At 48.4% G+C, this 14,787-nt stretch overlaps 1 protein-coding gene across 2 annotated transcripts in view; it reads left to right on the plus strand.

Annotated features, from left to right (window-relative positions):
* Nucleotides 1–14,787, plus strand: part of LOC126428102 (disintegrin and metalloproteinase domain-containing protein 10) — a 561,823-nt gene that overhangs the window by 465,680 nt on the left and 81,356 nt on the right. For both annotated transcript variants that reach the window (XM_050090004.1, XM_050090003.1), the window contains exon 2: nt 12,631–12,897. In XM_050090004.1, coding sequence (XP_049945961.1) covers nt 12,631–12,897 — 267 coding nt within the window. The remainder of the gene's footprint in view (nt 1–12,630; nt 12,898–14,787) is intronic.

Below are 14,787 nucleotides of genomic sequence, written 5' to 3' on the forward strand. Positions count from 1 at the left end.
GCCATATCGCCCGACATGAATCCCATCGAACGTTTATGGGACATAATGGAGAGATCAGTTTGTGCACAACATCTTGCACTGGCAACACTTTCGCCGGGCGGTGTGGCCGTGCGGTCTGGGGCGCCATGTCTCGGATTGCGCTGCTCCCCCCCCCCCCTCGCCGGAGGTTCGAGTCCTCCCTCGGGCATGGGTGTGCGTGTTGTTCGTAGCATAGGTTAGTGTAAGTAGTGTGTAAGGCTAGGGACCGATGAACTCAGCAGTTTGATCCCTTAGGAAGTCACACACATTTGAACATTTTCGGCAACACTTTCGCAATTATTGGCGGATATACAGGCAGCATAGCTCAATATTTCTATTGGGGACTTCCAACGACTTGTTGAGTCCATGCACTACTCTGGGCAAAGTGAGATCCAACGCGATATTAGGAGGTATCCCCTGACTTATGTCGCCACAGTGGATTTTTCAAGAGGTATGACATTGTAAACATTGAGGTGCCTGAAAGTCTAACTTTTGCCTGAAGTTTGATTCTTTACGTGGTGTCACCGCCAGACACCACACTTGCTAGGTGGTAGCCTTTAAACCGGCCGCGGTCCGTTAGTATACGTCGGACCCGCGTGTCGCCACTGTCAGTGATTGCAGACCGAGCGCCGCCACACGGCAGGTCTAGAGAGACTTCCTAGCACTCGCCCCAGTTGTACAGCCGACTTTGCTAGCGATGGTTCACTGACAAAATACGCTCTCATTTGCCGAGACGATAGTTAGCATAGCCTTCAGCTACGTCATTTGCTACGACCTAGCAAGGCGCCATGTTCAGTTGCTATTGATATTGTAAAGAATGTACAGACAAGAGCGACGTTCAACATTAATGGATTAAAGTTAAGTATCAAACTAATTACGCCCTCTTTCTGAATTCTAATTCCTTGTCATGTTCCAGACCTCACGTCAGTATAGTCCTCCCTCCTCACGCCAGCCTGCGTGAGCTAAAACGCGTGCATTTCGGCCTCCACTAGTAACACGGTGTTGGCTCTTCTGCCAACACAACACTTTAAATAAGCGGTGGGGTGTTCAATTTTCCATATGATGTCTGTACTTTATGTACCATTTTTTGCTTATCGTGAATACTCATATTTTCTTGGTCTATACGGGAGTGATATTTAATTTTTTTCTTCCTCTCCGTGACGGTCGCCCATAGCTTAAACAAGCTAGCCACCACTTCCCATCACTGTATATTTTCGCTATCCGATGTCAGCCCTATTTGCTGTGGTCCCACAGATTCTAGTTGGGGTAACACCAGTGATTTGTCAGCGGTCTTTCTGTATACTGATTGCAATTTCCAGTATCCTAGCAATGAACTGAAGTCTGGTACCGCCGGCCGCGGTGGTCTAGCGGTTCTAGGCGCGCAGTCCGGAACCGCGCGACCGCTACGGTCGCAGGTACGAATCCTGCCTCGGGCATGGATGTGTGTGATGTCCTTAGGTTAGTTAGGTTTAAGTAGTTCTAAGTTCTAGGGGTCTAATGACCTCAGATGTTAAGTCCCATAGTGCTCAGAGCCATTTGAACCATTTTGAAGTCTGGCACCTACGTACTAAGCGTCTGCAACCGTTCCAGTTCATATCCCTACAAATTGTTACAATCGAGTACTTCTATCAGTTGGCTGCTTCGGAATGTGAATGGTGATCTTGTTTTTATTTTTTTATTTAGAGGTGGAGCCCCTCCACGCCCACACCTCAAAAGGTCTACTGCCATCTCTCCATAAGGGTTAGTTTTCACTAGAGTGAGGTGTCACAGGGTGTGGGTACTGCGATGTTTGCTTACGACTAGTTAAGGTTAACTATTAATACGCGCTCATCTGGAGATAGATTGGGTCGAAGTCGAACGAAGGGTAGTGGTTTGAAGGCAGAGGAAAAAAAGTGCCAAGGGAAGAAAGCCTCTGCGATAGTTAGGTCGGGTGGTAAGAGCAGTAGCGGATGTCTTGCTGCCTGCGATAGGTAGTGCAAGGGTAGTGTTTGTTAGTAGTGGGTATCATGCTTGTCGATACCTTTGACGTTGTGCGGTGGTGTTACTAGGCGGCTGCCGCTGGGTGCCGGTGTTGAACTCTCTCTCAGCGTCAGCAACCTGCAACAGTTAGGTTTACCATCGTTTTTGTGTCCGATAGGTCATATATGGGATACACAGTGTAGGGTGATGTTGGCGATTTGTTTGTGTGTCAGTGGGCGAACTCGTCGGTGTCCCTGCTGTAGCCTGCTGGTCGGCTTTAATAGCAGCTGGGCCGGCCGGAGTGGCCGAGCGGTTCTAGGCGCTACAATCTGGAACCGCGCGTCCGCTACGGTGGCAGGTTCGAATCCTCCCACGAACATGGATGTGTGTGATATCCTTAGGTTAGTTAGGTTTAAGTAGTTCTAAGTTCTAGGGGACTGATGACCTCAGAAGTTAAGTCCCATAGTGCTCAGAGCCAATAGCAGCTGGCATATCCGGTCAACATTGCTGATGTGCAGGGACTTGCGGACGTTTCTCGCTTGTTGGTGTATGTTAGCTTAACATGGGTGGTTATGCCCTAGCTAGTAGTGTCTTTGGCCGCTTATGCTTCCACCCATGGTTGTGATCGTAGTTTCCCAGAGTGAGGATGGAAGGGCTGTTCGAGTGTCTCGAGTTCCTGTATAGCCGTGTGGCGTGATCTTGTAGTCGTAGGATACAGTATTATGCTTTTCTTCCATTTTGTGAAGTGCACAGTCTTAAACTTTTGTTGATTTCAAGTGTCAGTCTTTTCTCCGACTTGGCAGCAGGGCTAGTATTACGTTGACTGATGGCATTCCCGCCGGCCGAAGTGGCCGTGCGGTTCTAGGCGCTGCAGTCTGGAACCGCAAGACCGCTACGGTCGCAGATTCGAATCCTGCCTCGGGCATGGATGTTTGTGACGTCCTTAGGTTAGTTAGGTTTAACTAATTCTAAGTTCTAGGGGACTAATGACCTCAGCAGTTGAGTCCCATAGTGCTCATTTGATGGCATTCCCGTGTGAACAAGGTCGCTAGTGCAAGTTCCTTTCGTGTGAAGGCCGCCTTTGGAGTACGCGGAAGGCGTGTCGATACCGTAGTTGCGCGCATGCAGTCACCGTATTCGCAGAAGCGCCCTGCAGTTTGATGAAGAACGCGGCCCTGTCCTGTGACAAGGGTGATGGGTTTTTCAGCGAAGCGTGCGCAACTTGCCAGGCACGGGGACTTCCCGGAAGGTTTCCGTGACTGGCCCGCGCTGCCTACCGGGAAATTCGGTGCGACGGCTGAGGCGTTCGGAACAAGTAGTGGGGATGTTCCGGACATCGATCAGGCGCTGGTGTTTGGCACGCACGGCTTGTCCAGTCCACCTGTGGCTCTGACCAAGCAGGCTCGGCTGTGGTCTTAAGCCCTCTTCTTGTGGCACGAGTAATTTCCTTGTCTCAGACACAAAGCAAATGCAGACATTGGGGAAAGGTGAAAATTTGTGCTGAACCGGGCTCACATTCTTACGAGGCAGATGCACTCACCACTAAGCCACAGTTTTCATCGCATCTGCACCCACTACCCTAGCTCACGTCCCGTCAGATCCAAATTCTCAACTTATCCACACACTACTAACGTTGTGCCCCTTGCCCATTATTCTCATTACGAGTGGCTTCTCGCCGATTGCCATGAGAAATTGAAAACCGTTCTGACACCTCTGACATCTGCATCTACATTTATACTCCGCAAGCCACCCAACGGTGTGTGGCGGAGGGCACTTTACGTGCCACTGTCATTACCTCCCTTTCCTGTTCCAGTCGCGTATGGTTCGCGGGAAGAACGACTGCCGGAAAGCCTCCGTGCGCGGTCAAATCTCCCTAATTTTCCATTCGTGATCTCCTCGGGAGGTGTAGGTAGGGGGAAGCAATATATTCGATACCTCGTCCAGAAACGCACCCTCTCGAAACCTGGACAGCGAACTGCACCGCGATGCAGAGCGCCTCTCTTGCAGAGTCTGCCACTCGAGTTTTCTAAACATGTGACGAAACGCGCCGCTCTTCTTTGGATCTTCTCTATCTCCTCCGTCAACCCGATCTAGTACGGATCCCACACTGATGAGCAATACTCAAGTATAGTTCGAACGAGTGTTTTGTAAGCCACCTCCTTTGTTGATGGACTACATTTTCTAAGGACTCTCCCAATGGATCTCAACCTGGTACCCGCCTTACCAACAATTAATTTTATATGATCATTCCACTTCAAATCGTTCCGCACGCACACTCCCAGATATTTTACAGAAGTAACTGCTACCAGTGTTTGTTCCGCTGTCATATAATCATACAATAAAGGATCCTTCTTTCTATGTATTCCCAACAGATTACATTTGTCCATGTTAAGGGCCAGTTTCCACTCCCTGCACCAAGTGCCTATCCGCTGCAGATCTTCCTACATTTCGCTGCAATTTTCTAACGCTGCAACTACTCTGTATACTACAGCATCATCCGCGAAAAGCCGCATGGAACTTCCGACACTATCTACTAGGTCATTTATATATATTGTGAAAAGCAATGGTCCCATAACACTCCCCTGTGGCACGCCAGAGGTTACTTTAACGTCTCTAGACGTCTCTCCATTGATAACAACGTGCTGTGTTCTGTTTGCTAAAAACTCTTCAATCCAGCCACACAGCTGGTCTGATATTCCGTGGGCTCTTACTTTGTTTATCAGGCGACCGTGCGGAACTGTATCGAACGCCTTCCGGGAGTCAAGGAAAAAAGCATCTACCTGGGAGGCTGTATCTAATATTTTCTGGCGAGTTGGGTCTCACACGATCGCTGTTTCCGGAATCCATGTTGATACCTACAGAGTAGATTCTGGGTTTCCAAAAACGACTTGATACTCGAGCAAAAAACATGTTCTAAAATTCTACAATAGATCGACGTCAGAGATATAGGTCTATAGTTTTGCGCATCTGCTCCACGACCCGTCTTGAAGACTGCGACTACCTGTGCTCTTTTCCAATCATTTCGAACCTTCCGTTCCTCTAGAGACTTGCGGTACACGGCTGTTAGAAGGAGGGCAATTTCTTTCGCGCAATCTGTGTAGAATCGAATTGGTATCCCGTCAGGTCCAGTGGACTTTCCTCTGTTGAGTGATTTCAGCTGCTTTTCTATTTCTCGGACACTTATTTCGATGTCAGCCATTTTTTCGTTCGTGCGAACGTTTAGAGAAGGGACTGCAGTGCGGTCTTCCTCTGTGAAACAGCTTTCGAAAAAGGTGTTTAGTATTTCAACTTTACGCGTGTCATCCTCCTTTTCAGTGCCATCATCATCCCAGAGTGTCCGGATATGCAGGGGAATACATGTACTGTTGTTGCTAGGCTTATAGGCTAGCCAATATCTAGAGGTGTTAGTTTGGACCAAAACAAGGGAAAAGTCTAGTAAACATGGGCTCTGACTGTGTACTTAAATAGCTGTGAGCACTTGTTCAGTAGAGGAGATGTGTTTCACAGCAGCGAGTCCGCAGCTCGTGGTCTCGCGGTCACGTTCTCGCTTGCCGAGTACGGGGTCCCGGGTTTGATTTCCGGTGGGGTCAGGGATTTTCACCTGCCTGGAGATGACTGGGTGTTTGTGTTGTCCTCATCATTTCATCATCCATTCATGAATGTGGCGAGATTGGGCTGAGCAAAGTTTGGGAATTTGTACGGGCGGTGGTAACCGCGCAGTTGAGCGCCCCACAAACCAAACATCATCATAATCATCATCATCATCATCATAGCAGCGAAGATGAACCAGTGCTCATAGCTCCTCAGACATGAATTTTAGAGCACATGATTACGGGACATTTTTTTCTTGCTTTGGACCATACTACAATCTCCGGGAGTTGACGACCCAACAACCTTAGAAACTACAGTTCTGGTACATATATTCCAGTGTCGGACGTATCAGAACAATTTTCGCTTGTAACTTCCGACTCGTTTGTTTCTGGTACAAGGACCGTTACCTCAAATCGAGACATTTATCCTTCTCCATCATGCTAGAAAGTTTGTAACTTCATCACGAAATGACAATCTATACATATATAATATATGGCACTGGCGCATATAACTCTGTAGCCTCGCTGGATGACGTTTCCGGACGTGGGTTCCTGTGCAAAACTTGAGCTACTATATTCTGGATATATGTATTCTGGTTTGTCGACTTAAATTTTACACCATATATATATATATGGTGTAAATTTTAAGTCGACAAACCAGAATAACTCAAATTTGATTATTTTCGAGGAGGACATTTGCTGGTGCTAAAATTAGCCCGCCACCCTTCAGCCTCCTGGGGGTGAGGTGGGAGCCAACTTCAAAATTTCAAATGGGAACCCCCATTTTTTATTGCAGAATCAGTTTTTACATAAAAAAACTGCGTACATTTTGTCTTAAACATTTGTTTTGATTCTTGATAGTTGGCGCTGTAATTCAAGAAAATCCAAGTTTTCATTTTTTGCGTGGAAAATGGTTACGGACAAATAGAAAATACTTATTTACTTCGTAAATTTTGATTCGCTAAAACTAAAACTCTCGCTCTCTCCTCATAGGGTGGTGCTTGAGAGAGAGGAATTAGAGTTTTAGAAATGTTGATCCAAATACTCGTATTAATTTTTTCCGCATCTTAACTGGGTTTCACCTATTGAAGATTTTTCGAATGGTGTTCAGTGGGGTAGCGAACATAACTGACGCCCGGACGACACTGTATTGCCCCCCCCCCCCCAACCCCCACCCTGTTTATCGGCGCCCGAGGCACAACACTTCATTGGTGCACCCCCATCCGTCCAGAAACACACACAGTAATTGTCGTATCGGCCGCCGCACAGCAGCCGTCAACCCGGCGCGGCGTGCTACAACACGCGCGGCACACAGCGAGTACCGCTGGTGCCGCACACGATGTCCACAACTGGCGCCAGTGAACGCGTCGTCGCGGAGTTAGCGGCAGCGTACACACCACTATCCATAAGGATTACCCTGGCTGCGCTGCCCTTGCCACCAGAGTGAGCAACCGTATAAGGGCGCCATCTACCAACACTCTGATTGGCCGGACCTGCGGATTTAAGCGAGCTCCCTGAGCCCGTTGAACCAGTTCAATCTTCGCCGATGACTGTGTTACTACCCGGCTGCTGGATTCACGACGACCGAACAGTACTGTGGCCTCCCTGGCTGGAAACTCGCGACGCGTCGGTATCGACTGGTTGGCAGTGGTTTGGTCTTGTATTCTCTACTAGTGACTCTGATTTCTCCTTGGCGCTACAGCCAGCGAAGTGTTGTGTAGTCGAACCTAAGTTTTGTTTTGAGTGACAGAAGGTCAAATAAATTTGGTTATCACGGAATATCTGATTTGTTATAGTGCGGACATAACAGTAATATAATGTACAGAACTTATTCTGGTAATAATATGTTTTCCGGAAAATCTTGTTTGTCTTAGAGACCATTTGCCGCCCATCTGCAAGTGGCACCCGGGGATTAATAGATACCCATGCCACTCACCCCCTCCCCCAACCATGTCGCATCTCCCCCCCCCCCACCCCCCCACCCCCCACCACCACCACTCCCCCCTCCCGTCTTTGCTATGACACTGCCGGTATTTCACTTACCTGCGATTTGTTCTGTGTTGTCTTTCCGCATGAAGTCGATCCGTCCGCATTCTCCTAGGTATTTTGTGCAACTAACTGCTTCCAGTGATTGTTCTAGAATCGTTCAATCATCGAGTAGTGGGCCTTTCTGTCTATGTACACGCAGTACGTTACATTTGTCAACATGTAATCACTGCCCCAAGCGTAGATCAGGAGGTCTTCCAGACTCTCGTTGCCGGCTGTGGTGGCCGAGCGGTTCTAGGCGCTTAAGTCCGGAACCGCGCTGCTACTACGGCCGCAGGTTCGAACCCTGCCTTAGACATGGATGTGTGTGATGTCCTTAAGTTAGTTAGGTTTAAGTAGTTCTAAGTTCTAGGGGACTGTTGACCTCAGATGTTAAGTCCCATAGTGCTCAGAGCCATTTGAACCAAGACTCTCGTTACAATTTTCTAGGGTTGCGGCTTCTCCGTGAAAGGTCCCACGGAGTTACGGACGCTTTGCACAAGTCAGTAACCTGAAGTCACAGTGTGTTTCAAAAATGACCGGTATATTTGAAACGGCAATAAAAACTAAACGAGCAGCGATAGAAATACACCGTTTGTTGCAATATGCTAGGGACAACAGTACATTTTCAGGCAGACAAACTTTCGAAATTACAGTAGTTACAATTTTCAACAACAGATGGCGCTGCGGTCTGGGAAACTCTATAGTACGATATTTTCCACATATCCACCATGCGTAGCAATAATATGGCGTAGTCTCTGAATGAAATTACCCGAAACCTTTGACAACGTGTCTGGCGGAATGGCTTCACATGCAGATGAGATGTACTGCTTCAGCTGTTCAATTGTTTTTGGATTCTGGCGGTACACCTGGTCTTTCAAGTGTCCCCACAGAAAGAAGTCACAGGGGTTCATGTCTGGCGAATAGGGAGGCCAATCCACGCCGCCTCCTGTATGTTTCGGATAGCCCACAGCAATCACACGATCATCGAAATATTCATTCAGGAAATTAAAGACGTCGGCCGTGCGATGTGGCCGGGCACCATCTTGCATAAACCACGAGGTGTTCGCAGTGTCGTCTAAGGCAGTTTGTACCGCCACAAATTCACGAAGAATGTCCAGATAGCGTGATGCAGTAATCGTTTCGGATCTGAAAAATGGGCCAATGATTCCTTTGGAAGAAATGGCGGCCCAGACCAGTACTTTTTGAGGATGCAGGGACGATGGGACTGCAACATGGGGCTTTTCAGCTCCCCATATGCGCCAGTTCTGTTTATTGACGAAGCCGTCCAGGTAAAAATAAGCTTCGTCAGTAAACCAAATGCTGCCCACATGCATATCGCTGTCATCAATCCTGTGCACTATATCGTTAGCGAATGTCTCTCGTGCAGCAATGGTAGCGGCGCTGAGGCGTTGCCGCGTTTGAATTTTGTATGGATAGAGGTGTAAACTCTGGCGCATGAGACGATACGTGGACGTTGGCGTCATTTGGACCGCAGCTGCAACACGGCGAACGGAAACCCGAGGCCGCTGTTGGATCACCTGCTGCACTAGCTGCGCGTTGCCCTCTGTGGTTGCCGTACGCGGTCGCCCCACCTTTCCAGCACGTTCATCCGTCACGTTCCCAGTCCGTTGAAATTTTTCAAACAGATCCTTTATTGAATCGCTTTTCGGTCCTTTGGTTACATTAAACCTCCGTTGAAAACTTCGTCTTGTTGCAACAACACTGTGTTCTAGGCGGTGGAATTCCAACACCAGAAAAATCCTCTGTTCTAAGGAATAAACCACGTTGTCTGCAGCACACTTGCACGTTGTGAACAGCACACGCTTACAGCAGAAAGACGACGTACAGAATGGCGCACCCACAGACTGCGTTGTCTTCTATATCTTTCACATCACTTGCAGCGCCATCTGTTGTTGAAAATTGTAACTACTGTAATTTCGAAAGTTTGTCTGCCTGAAAATGTACTGTTGTCTCAAGCATATTGCAACAAACGGTGTATTTCTATCGCTGCTCGTTTAATTTTTATTGCCGTTTCAAATATACCGATCATTTTTGAAACACCCTGTACTTTCGCGTGTGAAGGTTTCTTTCTGCAGCCGATGCCTCCCTGCCCGCCACAGTGACTCTCATAGCTGCGTCTGATCAGCAAGTGGCGAACGCAACCAGCGCCGGCGTGAGTCAGCTCCGGGGTCGGCCAGGAATCCGGACGTAGTCGCCGCTCACTGCTTCTATTTTTAAGCGGACCAACTCCCACGCAGCTAAGCTGGATTAGCAGTTCCCTACTGCGGCCCGCGTTTCGCAATCAAAGCATGGGGTGTACGGGCTGCTCAAAGCCGACGCACAAGACAGACGCAAGCACCGCGCCGGGGCTTTATCTCTGATGTTTGGTGGCCGTGGAAGTGCTCTAACACAACAACGGCTTAGAGCACTTCAAAAACTAAGCTACACATCATTATGGCAGGCCAAGTAACTTATGTTAGTAGCTGCCCTACACTTCAAAGTGACTCAGATACATGGTCAGCGGTGGCTCGTAAGGGTGTTCACAAATTTTTAGATTCAGATCAATTTCAGAGTGTGAAATTAATAGCAACTCTAATAGTAACGTGTACAACTTATCTAATCAAAGAAAGAATTGTTTTTGTGAAATTTCGTTGTTTTGTACATAATTGCACTACTGGCCATTAAAATTGCGACACCACGAAGATGACGTGCTACAAACGCGAAATTTAACCGACAGGAAGAAGATGCTGTGATATGCAAATGATTAGCTTTTCAGAGCAGTCACACAAGGTTGGCGTCGGTGGCGACACCTATAACGTGCTGACATGAGGAAAGTTTCGAACCGATTTCTCATACACAAACAGCAGTTGACCGGCGTTGCCAGGTGAAACGTTGTTGTGATGCCTCGTGTAAGGAGGAGAAATGCGTACCATCACGTTTCCGACTTTGATAAAGGTCGGATTGTAGCCTATCGCTATTGCGGTTTATCGTATCGCCACATTGCTGCTCGCGTTGGTCGAGATCCAATGACTGTTAGCAGAATATAGGATCGTTGGGTTCAGGAGAGTAATAAGGAACGCCGTGCTGGATCCCAACGGCCTCGTATCACTAGCAGTCGAGATGACAGGGATCTTATCCGCACGGCTGTAACGAATCGTGCAGCCACATCTCGATCCCCGAATCAACAGATGGGGACGTTTGCAAGACAACAATCATCTGCACGAACAGTTCGACGTCGTTTGCAGCAGCATGGACTATCAGCTCTGAGACCATGGCTGCTGTTACCCTTGACGCTGCATCAGAGACAGGAGCGGTGCGATGGTGTACTCGACGACGAACCTGGGTACACGAATGGCAAAAGTCATTTTTTCGGATGAATCCAGGTTCTATTTACAGGATCATGATGGTCGCATCCGTGTTTGGCGACATCGTGGTGAACCCATATTGGAAGCGTGTATTCGTCATCGTCATACTGTCGTATAACCCGGCGTGATGGTATGGGGTGCCATTGGTTAGCCGGCTAGTGTGGCCGAGCGGTTCTAGTCGCTTCAGTCTGGAACCGCGCGACCGCTACGGTCGCAGGTTCGAATCCTGCCTCGGGCATGGATGTGTGTGATGTCCTTAGGTTAGTTAGGTTTAATTAGTTCTAAGTTCTAGGGGACTGATGACCACAGCAGTTAAGTCCCATAGTGCTCAGAGCCATTTTGAGACATTGGTTACACGTCTCGGTCACCTCTTGTTCGCATCGACTGCACTTTGAACAGTGGACGTTATATTTTAGATGTGTTACGACCGTGGGCCCCCCGCCCCCCCCCCCCCTCCCGGAACCATGGACCTTGCCGTGGGTTGCCTCAACGATACAGATAGCCGTACCGTAGGTGCAACCACAACAGAGGGGTATCTGTTGAGAGGCCAGACAAACGTGTGGTTCCTGAAGAGGGGCAGCAGCCTTTTCAGCAGTTGCAGGGGCAACAGTTTGGATGATTGACTGATCTGGCCTTGTAACACTAACCAAAACGGCCTTGCTGTTCTGGTACTGCGAACAGCTGAAAGCAAGTGGAAACTATAGCCGTAATTTTTCCCTAGGGTATGCAGCTTTACTGTATGAGGAGGTATTGAATAGAATTGGGGAGAAATGTGTGGCACAACCTGACTAGAAGAAGGGATCGCTTGGTAGGACATGTTCTGAGGCATCAAGGGATCACCAATTTAGTATCGGAGGGCAGGGTGGAGATTAAAAATCGTAGTGGGAGACCAAGAGATGAATACACTAAGCAGATTCAGAAGGAAGTAAGCTGCAGTAGGTACTGGGAGATGAGGAGGCTTGCACAGGATAGAGTAGCATGGAGAGCTGCATCAAACCAGTCTCAGGACTGAAGACCACAACAACAACACACGACCCGTGGGTCTAGTCTTCATTCGATCCCTGCGAAACCCTACATTTCAGCAGGATAATGCACGACCGCATGTTGTAGGTCCTATACGGGCCTTTCTGGATACAGAAAATGTTTGACTGCTGCCCTGGCCAGCACATTCTCCAGATCTCTCACCAATTGAAAGGGTCTGGTCAATGGTGGCCGAGCAACTGGTTCGTTACAATACGCCAGTCACTACTGTTGATGAACTGTGCAATCGTGTTGAAGCTGCATGGGCAGCTGTACCTGTACACGCCATCCAAGCTGTGTTTGACTGAATGCCCAGGCGCATCAAGGCCGTTGTTACGGCCAGAGGTGGTTGTTCTGGGTTCTGATTTCTCAGGATCTATGCACCCAAATTGCGTGAAAATGTAATCACTTGTCAGTTCTAGTATAATATATTTGTCCAATGAATACCCGTTTATCATCTGCATTTCTTCTTGATGTAGCAATTTTAATGGCCAGTAGTGTACTTGTAGCGCTACAGAGTGTATCAGCTGACAACGGAGCCGTGGCAAGTAATTGCAAGCGGACTTGATGTGCTCGCCCTTTTTTTTTTTTCCTTTTTCCTAGAGAGTGTGTGGATTTTGATGGCGGCCGTTTTCTCCGTGTGCCCGCAGCGGAGCGCCTGAACGAGTACATCTCGCGCTACGAGCCGCTGAGCTACGACCGCGCCGAGGTGCACCGGGCGCACTCGCGCGTGCGCCGCTCGGCGCCGCGGCCCGGCGTCCACCCGCTGAGCATCGAGTTCGAGGCCCGCGGGCGGCGCTTCCCGCTGCGCCTGCGCCGCGACACAGCCGCCTTCAGCGACCGCCTGCAGGTGCTCGGCTCGGCGGGGCAGCCGCTGCACGTCGACACTGCCCACCTCTACCACGGACACCTCGCCGGTGAGTGCTCGCCCCCCCCCCCCCCCCCCTCTCCGTAAGCCTCTTGAAGCGCCACCTCTGTTGTTGTGGTGGTCTTCACTCCTGAGAGACTGGTTTGATGCAGCTCTCCATGCTACCCTATCCTGTGCAAGCTTCTTCATCTCCCACTACCTACTGCAACCTACATCCTTCTGAATCTGCTTAGTGTACTGTAGTCGTTAATAAAAAAGAAAAAGAGAAGAAAAGAAAAGGTTGAAAGTGTGGGAAGAAATGGTGAGTAAAAACGGGTTTTAAAAATCGTTAATGATCGTGAAAAAGGGAAAAAATAAAATGCATATCGGACTTCGTATTACAGAAAAGTTATCGGACTTCGTGATTCGGAAAAGCTATTGTTGGGGTGGTCCTTGTGGCGTTTCTGAGAAAAAGTCAAACCAATTTCCACTACAAAAGTTATTTGAAAAAAAGACAGAATAACAAACGTGACTAACAGGGGGAAATGGCGTAGATAAGAATTCATTCTTTACCAGGTTAACATGTCTTCTTTCGTGCGGCTTCCAGGTCTTCAAAATCTCCTACTTCATTTCTGCGTGAAAAGTCTGCTCCGAAATCTTGCAATAAGTTTCTATTGTCCAGGAATTCCTAATGTATACAAAACCGTCTTGATATTAAATACTGTTGTGGCATAACAAGACAGCTACGCCACACTGAAGTAGCCGAAAGGCACGCGTAATCTCACTTTGGCTAAAGAGGTCTGAAACAGGATACTTCATAAATGCGATAAAAAAAAGTACGTAGCTGTTTTACTACTTAACTTTTATTCCTTGATGATACAAGTGAGACTCTATCTTAAAATGGTTAATGGCGCCTTGCTAGGTCGTAGCCATTGACTTAGCTGAAGGCTATTCTAATTGTCTCTCGGCAAATGAGAGAAAGGCTTCGTCAGTGTAGTCGCTAGCAAAGTCGTCGTACAACTGGGGCGAGTGCTAGCCCGTATCTCGAGACCTGCCTTGTGGTGGCGCTCCGTCTGCGATCACACAGTGGCGACACGCGGGTCCGACATGTACTAAGGGACCGCCGCCGATTTAAAGCTACCACCTAGCAAGTGTGGTGTCTGGCGGTGACACCACAAATACAATTTATTTTACGTTGCTTCCCTCTTCCAAATGTAACAACTTCCACAATATGTCTACACATTAATAACTTTTTTTTCGTCTTCATCAGATCACGTCTGCATTAAGCTTCCGCTCTCGAGAGACAATAAAGACGGATAGAAAAAAAAGAGTTACAATTTTAGTATTTTCACTGCCGTCGAGCGCTCATATCGCTGCGACGGTATAATTTATGTCCGAGGGAACGAGTGCAGCGCGGCTAAATTCAAAGTCCCGCTACAGTACTCATCTGTTGGTGTCCCTCTACGATTTCTACCCTCCACGCCGCCCTCCAATACTAAATTGGTGATCCCTTGATGCCTCAGAACATGTCCTACCAACCGATCCCTTCTTCTAGTCAAGTAGTGCCACAAACTTCTCTTCTCCCCAATCCTATTCAGTACCTCCTCATTAGTTATGTGATCTACCCACCTAATCTTCAGCGTTCTTCTGTAGCACCACATTTCGAAAGCTTCTCTCCTCTTCTTGTCTAAACCAGTGGTTCCCAACAGTTGGCCCGCGCAACCCTAGGGGTCCGCGAGCTATGCCAGAGGCGTCCGCAAGATGCTATTAGAATAAAAAATATATTAAATATAAAAACTTCCTGGCAGATTAAAACTGTGTGCCCGACCGAGACTCGAACTCGGGACCTTTGACTTTCGCGGGCAAGTGCTCTACCATCTGAGCTACCGAAGCACGACTCACGCCCGGTCCTCACAGCTTTACTTCTGCCAGTATCTCGGAAGAAGTTTCATATCAGCGC

This window comes from Schistocerca serialis, chromosome 12 (assembly GCF_023864345.2).
Source record: "Schistocerca serialis cubense isolate TAMUIC-IGC-003099 chromosome 12, iqSchSeri2.2, whole genome shotgun sequence".
NCBI classification, from domain to species: Eukaryota; Metazoa; Arthropoda; class Insecta; order Orthoptera; family Acrididae; genus Schistocerca; species Schistocerca serialis.